The 17580-nt window shown below is 39.1% G+C and overlaps 1 protein-coding gene across 1 annotated transcript in view; it reads left to right on the top strand.

Annotated features, from left to right (window-relative positions):
* Positions 1-17580, top strand: part of RIT2 (Ras like without CAAX 2) — a 194030-nt gene that overhangs the window by 93107 nt on the left and 83343 nt on the right. Inside the window, exon 4 of the mRNA XM_083816185.1 lies at positions 10299-10490. Coding sequence (XP_083672311.1) covers positions 10299-10490 — 192 coding nt within the window. The remainder of the gene's footprint in view (positions 1-10298; positions 10491-17580) is intronic.

Below are 17580 nucleotides of genomic sequence, written 5' to 3'. Positions count from 1 at the left end.
CCATCTAGATTGTTCTTACAGTTGCTGAGAAGAAATAATTGTTTGATAGCATAGTTCCCTCTTAACCTCAAATGTTTAAAATAATTCAAGCACCTTTCTGAGTTTACTTTTTTCGTTGACTATGAACAGAGTCGAGGCAACTGAGCAAGGTACAGACATCTATATAGTAAACGTGGAGTATGATGAAATGTTTCTTGTATCCTGTTATTAAGGTTGGAGCATCTCTGTGTGGGATAGCTAGCCTGCATGTGAAGGTACCTTAGAGGCACTTTGTGAGCTGCTCACAGTCGAGGTGACACACATTCCTCCTGTTCCAGATAAGTCTATGTTCCCACAAGTCCCCAGAAGGTCACTGAATGCGGTTCTTCAGGACTGTGTGGACGCCTGTCCAGTGACTGTCCCTGTGTACTTAATGTTACCTGGTCATTTTACCTGCATCAGAAACAGTAGTGCAAATGCAAAGAAAAAAGAATGATGGGATCTCCTTCTTGCTGGAAGAAATCTGTAAGTTCCAGGAACATGACAATTTAGACCTTTTGTAATAGAATCATACTAAATTTAACGCTGTAAGCAATATAAAATCAATACATCTTTAACATAACTATCTTACATTCATATTGGCGATGATTTATGTAGTCTCTGGGGAGCACATTCCTCAGATAAACACTGAGCTAGATTTCAGTGGCACAGCTGATTAAATATGAAAGTCTTTAAAAAAGCTACCTGGCAGCTTGTTTGCTTCTTTTCTTCTCCCCCTCTTCAGAGTCTTAGTTCAGGTTGTATCTCTGGTGATGAGTAGGGCACAAGGGAAGAGAGAGAAATATCTATGTCGTGGAATTTTTAAGGTAAGCAAACTTGTTATGGAAGTCATTGTGAGAGAATATATATGCAAGCCAGAATATCATTTACAGTCATTTATCAGAGCAATGGGGTGTCTGATTCTGTAGCCTCCTGCTTCACTTCTGCAAGGCTGCACAAGCCTCACTGGGGAAGAAGACAACTCTGCAATCCATGTGTAAGGTTACAAGAGCTTGTTTGAATCCCTGGCGAGTCCTTGCTTGCAGCTGCAGTCATTACCTCTTTGCTAGTGGGTTGCTGTCTTTTTTTTTTTCTTTTTTCCTGTTGTTTACTAAAATGTAATTACCGGGCAATTAATTCTTTCCCTTTACCATTTATGATGCATTTGTGTTAAAAGGTGAAAATAGGTTTTATTCTTTCTTGCATATCAATGAGGAAGGGGGGAGAAGTGTTATATGGTGCATGATAAACCAAATGTAGTTGGAGGTTTTCAAGATAGTTAACAATGGAAATTGCTTCAATGTATGCATATAACAGAAAATTACTAAGGTGTTTATCCCTAAGAGAGAAACTATTAGCATTAATGTGAATGTAAAAGACAGTTCTCTGAGTTAGGGACTGTAGCACCGAGGCATTTTTACTGGCATTGTGGAGAATTGATACAGTGATTTTCTCCATATTTTGGGGTAAATGAAAAGTAGATATTATCTCCCAGGTGATGGATTGCATATTTTCATTACTGGATATGACAAACCATCTTTGGAATAGCAGGATTAATAAAGTTAACAAAAGAGCTGTTGCAGAAACCTGGCAAATATATCATCACCTGAGGGCAGGAGGGCAATTAGAGTGTGAACATTGGGAACATCAGTGCAGAGAAGCTACTTCTGGAAGGAGGACCTGACTGCCAGCACAGGTTATTTAGTAGTTCCTTAGTAAGAAAGAAATTCACAGTGTGGTGGTATTTTTTATTTTTATCTTTTTTTTTTTTTTTTAAGTCATGAGTTATTTTATCAGAATATTGTTCTCAGTTATGTTTTATTTATTTATTTATTTATTTATTTATCTTTACTTATTTTTTCTACCTGTCTGATATGGTTCAATCTTACTTTATAAGCCAGCCATGATACAGAGCAGTATTTGAACACAGAACAGTAAGTGAATACAAAATGTTCTCCCACTAGACAATGAGGCAGTGCAGTAGTGGTCCATCAGTGTGAAAGATGTGAAGGAACATCTCTACCTGCCTTTCATCCTGCAGTCCTGTCTGCGACTATGAGCAATGCCAGATACTATGGGAAGTATCATAACTGGAAAGAGAACGGAAACCTAAATGTTTAAGCCCATGTGTTGTAAAGGACATGAATTCAGAAGTGATGAAATCAGATTGTGTTCCACAATGATTTAAAGAAGTCAGTAATCAAACGAACCAGTCAAACCGGCTATTCTTAAAAAGGGTGAAAATTTAGACATACCAACATGAATTCTCAGACTCATTTGGATGAAGATGAGACTATTGTCTGCATAATCAAACCTGGTATAGCAACTCATATTAAGAAATTAAAATTTAGATTTTTTTTTTTTTTAGAAAAAAATCTGCAGAGATTGGGGATGCAAGATTCTGTGTTGCATGTTCAGTGTGCCTAGTTGTGTTCCTTAACTTGCCAACCATCCACTCAGCTGACTCACTCAGTTCAGACTGTCTTCTTGCCCATAGACAAAGTCTTGAGGTGTTCCCTGCCATTCAGTCTACCTGGATGAGTACACAGAGTGCACATTGACCCCTGGAAAATAGCAAATAATGTATTTGTTACAAAATCTGAAAATCATGCCTATATCTTCCAGCAAAGATTAATATTATTCTTCCTGTTTCCCTCTCCAGGTAAATTAATTAGCTTAAACAGAGGGAAGAGTGGCCAGATAAATAAGCACCAATTTCAGTAGGGTTGCTGTTGGTTTTCTTCCTTATTACGGATTGATTTCAGTATCTATCTTAAGATTTTACTTGGCCATTCTCCAAGTTAAGAAAAGGTTACTGATTTTGTACAATGTGGAGTTCATGATATTGCCTTGGAAGGCTGTCAGCTTAAGTTCAGAAAGACATTAGTCTGCTAGGAACATGGGCTGCATCTTTTATGTTATCTTTATACTGTTCCCATCATCTCTGATGTGCATTTTGTCCCTAGTACAAATTCACAGAAGGAAAGGGATATCGCTGTTTTATAAGAGAAGCAAGGATTCCTTCCTGTAATTATAAGAAGTGAGACTCTGACTGATCATTAATCAGGGGACTGATTATAATAATAATCCACTTCCACTACAGGCTTATGGGCTAATTCTCATTTATACTAATCCCATTTTGAACTGCTCCTGGATCATTACTATAGCAGGGGAAAAAGGTCATGAGAGAGGGTTTGGTACACAACCAGTACAGTGTAGAGAGTTGATGCAGAGAAGAATCAGTTCCTGTCCTCCAGTCCAGCCAGAGCCCCTCCATTTTCTTTGGTCTGGGTCTGAGCTGTTATTCAACTCCCTTCCTTCCTCCCAGTGATGTGGCAGATAGTTTGGGCTGGCACAGGTGGCCGAGTACCACCTGCTGCAGACTTCTTTCTGTTTTTTGTTTGTTTGTTTGTTTGTTTGTTTTTCTGTGCAACTCCTTTTGTTGTTGCTGTTTGCAAAGGATGACTGGAAAAAAGAGGGAAGAGAGGAAGTGATGGGATGTGATATCAATCAGTGCTTTCTTGTTTTCTGGTGTGTCATCACTGGTAACCTATAGCCACTGCATGCTGGAATCCTGCAAGCAAAGGCAGCAGGTTTGAAACTTTGACTTCTCTGATAATAAAGTATATCTGCTTGTTGTCTCCTAATGCATCTTAAGTATATCTTATCCCATCCTGAGGGTCAGTATTTCTTACTGCTGAGTGTCACAAGGGGAAAAACCATCCACTGGAGAAAGGTGCCAGATGTTACTCCTTGCCAGCCTCTCAAACTGCACTGGAAATACCACAGTCTTGCAGAAACTAGATAAAAACTATAAAAGGAACTAGAAGACAAACCTTATCATCCAAATGCACAAAGGGTAGTGACTGGGTGAGGACTGTGGCTGTTATTGTGGATATCTCAGAGTTTGGCATAGGTATTTAGTCTCTGTTAACAATCTACAGCTGAGGTAGTTAGGGAGGTCAGAGGGAAAGTCATCCCTGATCTCTTGAATACTTCTCTGAAGGTGGAGTGAATTACTCACTGGAGTTGATCATCTCTCTCCTGACTGTAGAGAGAAAGTTGAAGATCGCTGTGGAATAGGTGCTTACATTTTCAGTAGCAGAAATCAGATGAAACAAGTCCCATCTCTTGTATCTAGTTCAGTAACAATATTATGGTGGTTATAAGATATAATATTTGACCCCAGCTTCCTATTTGGAAGCTTTGTCAATGAAAGTATAATGGTTGCAGGTTTCTTACAGTTTGCTTTTACAAACAAGATTTCACATGAAAGAAAAAAAAAAGACTAAAAATAGCTAAAAAAATAAAATAAAATCATTACAACACTTCTCACCAGTGTGTTTTCCTTAGATGTATCTGTTTCAGGAGGTAAAAGAAAAGAAATTCATACTATATTAGAAGCAGTGCCAGATGAAGGATATGTAATCCCAGGGAAGTCAGCTGTGATGTTTATGTGTTCGAGAGAATTTGTTAACAGAGAGATATGGGCGGGTTGCACTTTGGCAATGAGAAATCATTTGCTGCTAAAATTTAATCTTTGACCATATTCAAAAAGAACTTTTCTGAGATAGAAGAAACTCTCAACTCAAACTCTCAAAAAAAGAAAAAACAGAAAGAAAGAGAGAACAATATATTTTCACATAGTTCTTTTATGGTTTATGGTCTTTATGTTTGATTCTTTCACTCACAATTTGAAGGATTTATTTTCCCTACTGAGTTTCCTGTGTCCTTTCTGTTCATTTTATCCTTGTTTTTTCATTGTTGTAGATGAACAGTATTCTGTCTGTTTCGAAGAATACCCCCCACCCCCCAGCGCTCACTAGAAATGTAAAAAAAAACACTTCATAACAAGAATGACCCCTGTGGTAATCAGGGAGACAGCTTTGATTAAGAACATCTGTTAGCAGATTCCTGGTTCTAAAGTCAAGCAGAACACGAGACAAGAAGATAGAGAAAGTGGCATTTCTCAAACTGTGAGGATGGCCTCCCTGGGGAGACTCTGACCTCTTCCAGAGATACAAGCCAAGATCATAAAAACAGAACAGGCATCAAAATGTGTGGAGCGTGTGTGTAGTTTGAAAAACAAGACACCCTTGTTTCTGAGGTTCTGAATCTTTAAATTTCTAAGTGCCGTACTTCTGAGGAGTGTGGAGGAGGACTGCGCTTTCAAGCACTGCACTGTCCTCCTCAAACACATGCCACACAATGAAATGGGACACCTTAAGTGACCTCCTGCTCACAGCCTCTGTCTTTTTTTTTTTTTTTTTGTTATTTCTTTCCCTCACCCTTTTTTTCCTATTTCCTTGGTGCTGGCAAGGCTTGCTTGTAGCAATGCGTAACACTGGAGTCCCAGAGACTTCAGTTTTGAGTTCTGCTGATGTAAAACAGTGATGTGGTTCTTCGTAATGATTCTGAGTTGGGTGAAAGCTTTTCTGACCCACCACTCTTTCTCCAGTGCTGTTCAGGGGGAAATGCTTAGGAGACAGTGAAGAAGCAGACATACCTACAGTGAACTTTTGTGACATCCTTTCCTAGATTACTTAAATCAAAAAGGTGAGGTTGTCCTGAGCTGAGCATTGGTTAGGTTTGGTAGCCAACAATAAGCTAGTCCCTCAGAAGGACATATGTATCTAAGAGTAGTCTACTTTGCTACCCAATGCTGTTGTTTTCTCTTCTGAAGACAATACAAAATTGATCTCACTTGGAAAGGATTTCAAACTAATAAATAAATAAATAAATACATAAATGAAAATTAAATAAAAAATAAATAATCATATGTGTCCTATTTATATTAAAAAGGATGAAATTAAAAACTAATTAAAAATATTGCTCTTTATGAAAAAGCCTTCTTCCTTGTTACGAAAAGCAGAGTAAAAGAAGATAAATCAGGATAACAGAGAGAAACCACAGGATAAGTATTTTCTTCTACACTAAGTTGTTCTCCTAAAGGCTAATATAAAAAGAAAGTGTTTGCTCACTCAGCTTGACTGAAAAGTATAAAAAATGTGGAAACAGGGACAGCCACCCAAAGATGGATATGGAAGTATTTCTTGGGCATGTTAGGAAGGAGAAAGTGTTGCTGGAGTTGAAACTTTTGAGAGATGTGAAAGACAAAGAGCTGGGCTTCTACAGGTACACTGCCAATTTAAGGAAATCCGAGATAAATGTGTGGCTGCTGCTGAAAAGAGCTAGTAGCCTACTGATGAAGAGCACAGCAAACTAAAATATATAGGACTTTCTCTATCCCAGCCTTTGCTGACTCATCTGGCTCATAGGAAAGTTTGATGAAGATATATATAAACATATACCCTTAGCAAAGAGGATCATTAAAGGCCAAATTAATTCACCTGGGTGTATGTCATTTAACACAACAGAATGGGATGCGACTGGGCATGTGGAGGGAACTGCTCTATGTCATTGTGAGTCCAATCTATCAACGTTGCAAAATCGCGTGAGATGCCCTATAACTGATAGGGGCAACTGGAACAGACATTAGGGACATTTAGGAGTGACATGCTCAAATTTTCTTGCTAACTTTCTTCTACAGATAGGCTTCATATGAGGCTTAGTACCTTTTTTTTTTTTCTTTTTTTTTTCCCTTACTTCAATTTTCATGGAAAAATGGAAAAGTTATACTGCTTTCTTTCAACTTTAAGAAAGTTTTTATTTTGTTTCTATCCAAACTTGATTCTTGTTCTCAAGTACAGCATCTCTCCAAAGGAGGAAGGTGATTTGGTTTCAAAAGATTTCTTATCACACTTTTCAGTTAAGCCTTAGTCATAATACACATGAGAATACTATAGACTGATGTCAAGCTGCAAAGTGCTATAAGCATGACAAATCTTCACTTTAATTCTTAGAATTGATTTCCTTTTGAAGAGGTGTGATTTCCTTCTTTCTCTTCCCCTTGATATTTACTGACTTGGGAATGTTTCATATTTTTCCCCTATTCAGTAAAAAAAATGTATCAAGTACTATTCCTGAATATTTTTTTTGAAAAAGCCACTTTTATAGCAGAAAACAAAGAAGACATTTGTGTGCCAAGTGCACAGATATAATGCCACTTATTTTATAAGAGAACCAAACAAAAAATAAAAACACTGAAAAATATGTAAAACCTTTGGGTCCATCTTCATCTATCGTTAAACATACATAAAACTCAGGTGAACTTGGATTTTAATAAGTGTAAACTGTGAAATCTGTCTTGAACTAAAAATTGAACAGCTTTAATTGCTTCTTATTCCTTTGTCTTGTATGTATAATGGGCACAGTTGTTGAAAGGGCTACAGCAGGTTTATTGAAAATTGTATTTATTGTGTTTCCTAATATATATTACTATGTTGGGGTTTTCAGAATGTAAAATAAATAAATAAATAAATAAATAAATAATGCTTATTTATGTTTGACCTTGGAGTCCTTGAGTCTGTAATGAGCAGTCCTGCCAAGGGGAACAGCTAAGAGGTGAAAATCAACATCAAAACTAAGAAAAGAAATTGCTAATTGAGTTAACAGGAAACTAAGTGGATGTCCCAAATCCAGTTTGTATAGAATAATCAATGCATCTGAAAATGAATCACTGCAAGCATGACACTAAGGTATTCTGGCTGTTTAGTCTAACACATCAACTGCAATAACATGTCACAATGAAAAAATGGAAAAGCAAATTCATTCATATATTTAAAGTCATAATTATGCCCAGGCATGAAGCAGAATGTGTAGGTAAATGTCTCCAGCTCGAGAATGGTGTTGTCTATAAGCTGAGCATTTTGTCCTTTTGGAATGATTCACTGTGTGTGAATCCAGATTCTCCTTGTACTTAAAGAAAGCCACTGAGCATTCCTGGTGAGTGATCCAGGCAGTCTTCATGTTGCAGCAGGTCACTTGCAGTGTTTAACTTAAACAGGGATATGTGTCCTTATGCGTTCTTTGTTCACTGCAAGCAGCTATAAATGAGTGTAAAAAGTTCAGAGCACTTCCTGGAGGTGGATCACCTCACTGAGCAGGGCTCATTCCTTGTAAAAGGCTGTGCAGAATAATCATCTAGTGTTATAATAGTAGATTTATGAATGTTCTAACCCAGGAATATGGAACATCTGGGCTGTGTTATAGAACAAAACATCTACTTCATGTGTCCACATGGGACCTAGAGGTTCTGTTTAGTTATCTAAATATTCAGCTCCCTCTAAACCCAAAAAGAGATAAAACAGAAAAACAGACAGCTTTTTTTTTTTTTTTTTTGTCAGTGGAAGCAATCTGTAGTCCATTAACTATATTGACCAGTTTTCCATTATCTGTATGGGAGCTTAGGTTGTGGCCTACAACTGCAGTAGATGGCTAAATTCAAGAGCCTTAATCCACACGTTCAACTCCACATAAGGTTTTCACTGTATGTTCAGTCTGAAGGAAGGCATCATGGCCTTGTTTAGCTCCTACTGCAAAGGAGACAATCCCACTAATCATGGAATGGAATAGGTCTAGGTGATGATGTAAAGAGAAGAAGCTCAGGAGGGTTGGTGGAGAGACCCTGTCTTGGCAGGAAAGTCATTGGGTGAGTAAGCGAGCGGGGGTGTGTTTCTGTGCTTAGTAATTAACACTACCCATCTGTAACTTGGAGACTTGGAGTGTGGTCTCCAGTTTGTTATTGTTTTGGTTATTGATCCAGGGGCTATCTAATGTGGTTGAGAGGCAACAACCTGGAAAGAGAGACCAGATCTCCATTCATTGTCTTGCCCAAACCAACAAAGCGTAGATCCCCTTTGCCTAGATGTCTTCTGTGTTTCTACCCACCACTGCCCCACATCCAATTTCAAGAGGATGGAACAGAACATGGCCTAATCCACTCTAAGCTATAGCTTGGCAGATTATAAACTCTCCTGGGATGACAGTGGTGAGAGTTCAGACATTTTGAAATTCAAAGTAAGCTCAAAGCAGAATCTTACCCTTAAATTGCCTATTAGCTTGATATTTTGGAGCTTAGTCTATAAACTTCTTCCTGTAGCAGGTGAAATATTTTGAATGATATATAAGAAAGCCCCTGGGTAAAAGATACATCATGAATAAATGATAATGGTCAACACAAATGTCTATTCACAGGAAGTATTATCAATCAACATGAGTGACTATTGAGAAAGATTTAAGGCTGGGACTTTTAAAAGAGCATAAGCAATCCATTTCCCTTCAATTTTCAGCAAGAATTGAGGAGATATATATAACCTAAACTCTTTTTAAAATCCCCGCCTAAATTCTCAACAGAGTAAAAAATACAGGACTTGATATTGCATCCTGCTGCTCATAGAAATGGTCCAGCATTGATATGTGTATGCCTTCCTTTATCAGACCTTCCTGCATCTTAATATCTCTGGAGAGCTGATTCTGTCAGGAGGATTCTGATCCCGACTGACTGTTGCCATGGCATTGGGTTATTCTGGGTTGTGATCAAGAAGAACAAACAAACTTTAAAAAGAAACTGTCTTTAAAACATATTCTCGAGCTATAGTGTTTGAGACTAGTTTTTGAAAAGTAAACCTTGATTTTTCTAGAATGTAGTATTTGTTAAATAAATCTGAAAACTATACTCCTAACTCAAAATGTAGCTGTGACAACAAATACATACAAAAATGTGGGAAAATGAAGGAGGAGAAAATTGGGCCAATTATCCCTCCATTCAAAATTGTTCATTTTGATTTAATGGTATTATCCCGCACTGAACTAAATACCCCGGCTCCTTTGTGAGCATTTGAAAAAACAGAACTTTTTGTAGATTATATTCCTGTTTTACTAGGTGTTTTTCCAAAGCTGTTGGGAGTCAATGAAAATGGTTTTGATATTACTGAGCTTCTGAACTAAGTGCATAATAAACAGCTTGTAACTATCTCCCATCCCTAGATAATAATATAGCTCTTCTTTCACACCTATTAGCATCCATTGAGTTGTTAGTCATCTGTGTGTACCAGAAGGGCTACAGAAGGTTCTAGAACTACATAAAACAGTGTTTTCTATATGCAGGCACTGGCATAAGTTGATCTTCTTAGAAGACAGAGTTCTCCTGATAGGAAAAGATTAAAAAAAAAAAAAAGTCCTAAGAGAAATCCTGCTGGTGTATTATCTAGGATAATGACCCAGAAGGATGCACGAGTTTCAGCAAGAACTATTTAAAACAGTAAAACAAGCAGTGTGAAATTATTTGGGAGATGGAGGAAGTTTTCAGCAAGTCTGTTATTTACAGATGGATAATTTTTTTCTGCCAAATTACTGACCACATTCTTCTTATTTCACAGGCAGAATTCACAGCCATGAGGGACCAATACATGCGAGGCGGAGAAGGCTTCATTATCTGCTATTCCATCACAGACCGTCAATCCTTTCAAGAAGCTGCTGAGTTTAAGGAACTCATTTATCGTGTCCGGCACACCTATGACATCCCCTTGGTGCTGGTGGGAAACAAAATAGATCTTGAAGAGTTCAGACAGGTAAGACACTTCTCTGCTGGTTTTGGCTTGGTTTTTCTTGGCTACCTCAGGGACTTCTGTAGCATACGTTGTACAGCACTACTGAGAATTATTAGCACAAAATGAGGTTTATTCAAAGAGCTACACACTGGGATAGGTAATAAATTAAGGATTTAGCATTACATTTCATTTATATGTTATAGATCTGAAAGTAGTCTTGGCCAATCATATTGAAATGTTTCTTTTACTTGGAAAGGAATCCCATGATTTTCTTCTGAAGCTATATATATGTCCAATACGGAAATAGATTCTGTCAGGATTCAGACAAAAAAATATGTTTCCTTTGGAAGTTACCAACCATTAAATCCAGATCATTTTCATAAATATACTAAGTTTAATTAAAGGTTTCTCAAACAGACTGGAAAAAAAAATCTAGTTAAATAGATGAATAGTTATGAGATTGTATTTGCTTGAGAATCAGTGGCTATGTTATCAGAGTTCTTGGATAAGATTGGGACACACAAGACTTGAATTCACTTTTATTTGTATTCAGCCACAACCACCATAAAGCATTTGATTTCTGTGTCTATTAGGGCATTGACTGTGGTGCTCTCAGAGTCTAGAATAACCTTGGCTCACTCTTTTCCCTTTGCTTCCTCTCTCCTTCCTCCTGTTTGTAATGACGTGTGTATGTGCAAGATGGAGTTGGAGGGAGACCATTTTAGAAATGGCTTTGGTGTAACCAGGTACAGAATAATAAATAACCTTAATCTTAAGCAGAAACTTTGAAAGGGGAAAGAAAAGACTTCCTGTATGGGAATCTTAAGAGGCTCTTTATATATGCTATGGTTGGTTTCAAATGATTGACTTCTGTGCAGACACACGTTACAGTTTAATAAAATGGTGTTTTTCAGTTCATTAGCATCTGTGCTCACATGATCCTGTCTTCTCTTTTCCACTTATCCTGTCACTCTTCTCCCCATTTCATCGTCTTCTCTCTTCTACCAGAAGAAAATCCAAAGCAGTATTAAGCCTGAAATTAGTTCTGAAGATCTGATGATATATGTTTAAAGCTTCACATCTGTTTCCAGATCATTGACTTTCTTCCTAAATCAGACTGTGACAAAAATTTAATGATGACGATCCAGTTTCAGCTTATCACTCAGCTTGAGACCTTAAACAACAATGCCATGTACAACATGCAGCACAATACGTGCAGCTCCTGGGGTACTTTATATACCAGGTAGGGAAGGGACATGGATTCAGTTTTTCAACTGAGAGAACACGTGATCCCAAGAAAAATGGTATGCGATTGATTTTCTTAGGGTTATCTGTAGATAAGGTTTACAGGAATGCTGAATTCCCTAAGTGATACAAAGACTCTCTTCCAGTTTGTTTGGCACTTCCTCTTTCTGATCTCATATTTTAATGAGTGTTTATATTTAATCATTGTCAATGCATATAGAAATATATGCCATATTTAAATGTTTTACATGCTTCTTGTTGATCTTGTCTGATCTTTCAAATGTGAAAATTAATGTGTATGAATGTCTGAATTGGATATCACAAATGGCCCTCAAAATGAAGGGGCCTGGGGAGGCTGTTGGGAATGATACCAGACACGATGTCTTTGAGATGTGACAGATGCACAAAAAGTTGTTATATAGGACTGGCACTGGAAATCCTGCCTGAATGTGTATCAAGGCAATTCAGAATCATGTTTCTGATTGTTTTAATAGCTCTCTGTGAGCTAGGATTTAGGTCTCAGACTCTTTCCCTCCCTATCTTTTTTCTTCTGCCACTGTTAACAAATGTGAAAAAATCAGAATGATTTTCTCAAATATTCTGCAATCTGTACTTTGAGTTGTGGAAAACCCATGCTTTAAAGACTAGTAAAATAATACAGTTCAGATCTTCCAATTTGAATAAAGCATCTGAATATTACTATGTCTACGTAAGCAAGTACTATGAACCAGCTGAAGCAGAGCTATAGTACAAGTCAGTTTATTCTGAAGTCCACATTTCAGGAATTTAACTCTGGACTAGCTGTATTCCAGGGCCATTGTTTGAATGCTTTGCAGGTGCTGAAGTGTATGAGGTGTGCTCCTGGAGCATATCTTCACTTAACTCTCATCCAAAGTTTGGTTCATGTTCTTAGACCACTGCACAATTGAAAGCAAAGCAGAGTAAGTGGAGATGCTTAGGAAATACTGTTCAAAGTGCCTCTCTGGTTGAAACTCAAACAATCATCTCTGTGCTCAGCTTTAAACATGTGTTAATGGACTTCAGCAGCTCATTATTTCAGAAGCGGGACTTGAGGTTGTGCTGTACATTTAACAAACACTGAAATAAATTGATCTATGCTTACCTGCTAGGTTAAACACTACCTAAGAAACTTGATGAAATGTGGGAAGGTAGAGTGAAAGGAATCTTTTCAAGGTCATGTACTGTAGTCAGGACTTTATTAATAGAGCTTGAATGTTCAAGCACGGTAGCCAGCAAATTCTGGGGTGGCATACAGCAATGAGCTGACAATGTACAGCATTAACATATCAATGATCAAACACCGAGGAACACAAACGTACCCAGTTCGAACTACTGAGAAATGGTAGGTATCAGAATGCAATTAGCCAGACTGGAATTCAGCCAGGGCACCAGGGCTAATATTGTTGCTTTGCTTAATGACATTTTTCTCCTATGGAAATCATTAAAGGCACTGTAATATTATTCATGGTATTTGGAAACATAACATTAAGTTCAACATTTGCTGGCATCATTTCCATTTAATGACAATTCTGCAACAATCAGACAGGCTGTAGGAGCTCGGTCAGACAAAGCTCTTGTTTGAAATGCAATCCAATACACAATACGATTAATGATGTATGTCGCTCGCATCAAATCTATCAACAGGACTAAGAGAATAAAACTAGTCTGCAATTAAAATTTTGTGTTAGGAGTAACACTACTGAAAACAAAACAGCAAAAGCTTATTTTTAAATAATGTTTTTATTTTCTGATGTCTTCAGTGAAATTACTGCTGTCTTTAAGTATACCTGTCATTTCTAATGTCTTAAGAAATGGGTTTGTCTGTATACCTTCCTAAAACAAGTTTTAATTATATCAGCCTAAAGAATAAACATTTTTTTTTCTGAAAAAATGTGGGGGAAGAACTGTGAAACAGTTGTGGGAAAAATAAATAATAAAGAAATCTTAATGCATGTTCACAGAATCACCAAATGGCAGAATGGTTAATGTTGGCAGGGACCTCTGAAGGTCATTTGGTCCGACCCTGATGCTCAAGCAGGGCCAACCAGAGCAGGGTGCCCAGGACCACATCCAGGTGACTTTTGAAGATCTCCAAGAAGGAGACTCCACAGCCTCTCTGGGCAGCCTGTGCCAGTGCTCCATCACCTGCACAGCACAGACGGGCTTCCTGATGTTTAAACAGAACTTCTTGTGCTCCAGTTTGTGCCCATTGCCTCTTGTCCTGGCACAGGGCACCATTGAGCAGAGGTCAGTTCCAACCTCTTTGCACCCTCCCTTCAGGTATTTACAGACATTGATAAGATCCCCCAAAGCCTCCTCTTCTCCAGGCTGAACAGTCCCAGCTCAGTCAGGGTCTCCTCATAGGAGAGCTGCCTCAGTCCGAGCATATTGTCATAAATCATAACCAGTCTGGTAGTGAGTCTTCCTCCATCCTCCATTCCCTTTCACCTATTCATCCTGTAGCTGCATCTAGCCCTTTCAGACCTTGTTCTGTCCTGAATTTAGAGATTCACTAGGAAAGTAAATGGGCATGAGTGGTTACGGTGTTCATCTGTGTTCATCTTTTGATTTTTAGCCATTGCTCCAAGAAGTATTTAAGTATTGTATGTATTTTATCCCATAGCTCTTTGATGTAAAATAGACCACTAAGTGCCTGATTAGATGCCGTTTGAATTTCAGTGCCTTCTGACATAAAATATTTAGATTGATAAATATAGGCTGTATATCTGTTTTAATGTCTTTAGAGTTTTAGAAACATTTAGGACCAGCTGATGTAAAGTACAATAGATACTTTCACTTCAGCTCTGTTTTGTAACTTTACCCCAGATAGCACTTACTGAGGTTTAAAAGCTGTATAATGGTTAAATATTTTCTAATTAAAACATGTTAATCTTTAAAAATACAATAATAATCTGATCATATTTGAACTCGCACCATGCTAAATCTAAATTTCAGTTTTTAATTAAAATATTTTATAACAAAGACATGTAGCACTGCTGAGAGACTGTTTGAAAAAATTATCTAGAAGGCTCTGCCTACTGACCATTGCAATATATTACGTTCAGTAATTCAATGGGGAACTAAATAAATGAGCTCCTTTGAACAACGTGCTGTAGCTCTGAGCTGAAAAGAACAGATACTTTCTAGCTGCTTTTTCAAACTATATGTGGATGTGAGAACCCCTGTGGAAATTCTACCTACATAAAAATTGCATAGCCTTCATTGAACACTTTTTCCTATACGCTATATGTGATCCCAGAGAGATAAACTATGGGCTCATTCAAATCCATGGATAGCATGTTGATGACCATTGAGGCTAAGGTTACGAGGACAGCTGACGTTTCATTCAGCTCTTGGCCTCTCTGGGAAGCCTGTCATCACAGTTGTTAGTTTTGCCAGTACGGTCTTGGTCCTGAAAAGAATTATGCACTTGTTTACTCTTCCACAGATTGTCTTATTGGCTTCAAGCACAAATCCAAGCAGGAACAGGGCTTTTGAAAGCATTTCCTTCTTTCTCCCTCCCCCTACAGCTTCTCTTCTTCAGTATGAAATATAAAATCAATATGAAATTTGTCTTTAACATGGAACAGTATCTATTTGGAGCACTTATTAATCACAGGTGCTTACTGCATACTTACAATTTATTATATTTTCTTTCAAAGTTTTTACTAAGCCATAAGGTAATTCTTGAATCAGGATTACAATCAGGATTACATTCTCATGACCTGAAGCAACTGCCTGCAGAATATTCTCACTTAGATGAGGTTTTACTCTGGAATTCGTTTGAGATGAGATGACCAGTTATCAGATACTGTGCGCATCAATTTCTAGATTTCTCATTTTGACAGTGGCTCTAGTGTCATGTTGGCTACTACTAGTTCTAGTTTTGTACTGGCTAAAACCTTGAAATGTCTGCATCTGAGACTGCTGACGTGCTAATGTTTTTTTGTTTATTTGTTTGTTTTGTTTTGTCTTTTTTGTATGAATAACTCTTCAGTATATTTCAGACATTGCCAGTCTATACCTTCTGTTGCCTGGCTGAGACACTGAAAATAGTTACAGAATATGACATTATATTTTGTCTTCATTTTCCAGTGCATAACAATGAAACACTATTTACTAGATGTTCTGTTATTCATATTAGTCATGTAACGGCAGTATACTGAACTTCTTACCCTAGTACCAGGATGAATTCCTTTGTTTTGGGGATTAAAACTGCTCTGAAATTTATAAATATCCTTTAGTGCAATCAGTTCCATTTTTACTTAAGGACATTGGGGTGGAAGAATCTGTATGCTGAAGCCTCGCTTCCCACTTATTAGGCCAGTGCAGTACACAGAAAAGTTCTGTTGTTTCTTCTCAACTTGCAAACTGTAAGTCAAAAGACATACATTTTCTGTTATTTACTGACAAAAAAATAATATTAATCTGAGTTAACTTTAGACATGTTAAAGTGATTAGACTAAATGAGTCCTCTGTAAATCTGTGGAGAGCTACAGGAAATATCCTGAGTCTTAGACATATTATAAAATGAGATTAATCTTCCCCTGAAGATGTCTGTCTTTATGTCGACTCTAGAAGGAGGCATGGGCAAAAATCTTCCTTGCCTTTATAAAGCAACATTTGGGTGAGCAGAAGAAAATTGCTTTTAATTGTCCTTTCAAATGAGATTCTAACCTGATTCTTTCTGTTGTGATTGTTGCTGCAAAGTACAGACTAGAATCTTAAAGCAAACTCAACTTGCCTTTGGTTTCTAATGAATAAAATCTAATAAATAGTCATTCTGACATTTCTTGCCGAGGTGACCGGCTCCGGGGCAGACGCGTGCTGCAGCGGAGCGCGGGATCGGGACAGGCAGGGCTATTTTTCGGGCATCGAGCCTACGTGAGGGAGCCGCCAGGCACCGGCAGCCCTCGTGAGGGAGGCTGACGAGGCGTAGGCGGAGCCAGCAGCGTCAGCGACAGCTCCTCCCCCCGGCCGTTCAAAGGCAGCCCTTAGGGAGCGCGAGCGACCAGGAGCGCAGCGAACAGGGCCGGCAAAGAGGGAGTGACACGGAGGGAGTGACACGGCAGTTAGCGAGGCAGTGAGCGCGGGCAGGAAGGGCGGAGCGCTCGCACCCGCCCATAGGGACAACTCCTCCAACAGCACTCTCCCGTCAGCTAGGCGGCAATGGTCTCCACCAGGCACAGTGCTTTCTCTAGGAAGGCAGTACACACCCAGACCGACTGCCCGCCCAAACATGCGGCAGTTCAGGTCTCCGGATGCGGGGAGTGTCTGAGCCTCTTGCTGCCATCGGCAGGAGGCAGAGGGACTGCTTGCATGAGGTGCGAGCAGGTGGACGACCTGGTCCGCATGGTGGCGGAACTCAAGGAGGAGGTGCAGAGGTTGAGGGATATCAGGGAGTGTGAGTGGGAGATAGACTGGTGGAGCAACTCCCTGCAGGACCGGAGGGAGAGGGACCAGGGTGAGACGCTCCAAAGGGGGGTGGACCCCCTGCCCTGTCGCCATCGGGCAGAGGGAGGGGACCTGCGAGTTGAGGAGGAATGGAGACAGGTCCCTGCTCGACCTCGCAGGAAATGCCCTCCCCTTCCGGCGCCGCCTTCCCAGGTGCCCTTGAACAATAGGTTTGAGGCCCTGGAGCTGGAGAGACCGGTGGGTGAGGATGAGGTAGGAAGCCTACCCAGGAGGATGCCTGAGGTGAGGAAGTTGACTCCACGCCTCAGGACTGCCTCCACCAAGAAAGAAAGAAGGGTGATTGTTGTGGGCGACTCCCTCCTCAGGGGAACGGAGGGCCCTATTTGTCGGCCTGACCCCACACATAGGGAAGTCTGCTGCCTCCCTGGGG

This window comes from Anser anser, assembly GCF_964211835.1.
Source record: "Anser anser genome assembly, chromosome: Z".
Taxonomy (NCBI): Eukaryota; Metazoa; Chordata; class Aves; order Anseriformes; family Anatidae; genus Anser; species Anser anser.
Note: the sequence above shows the minus strand (reverse complement) of the source record. Positions and strands in the feature narration are given on the sequence as shown.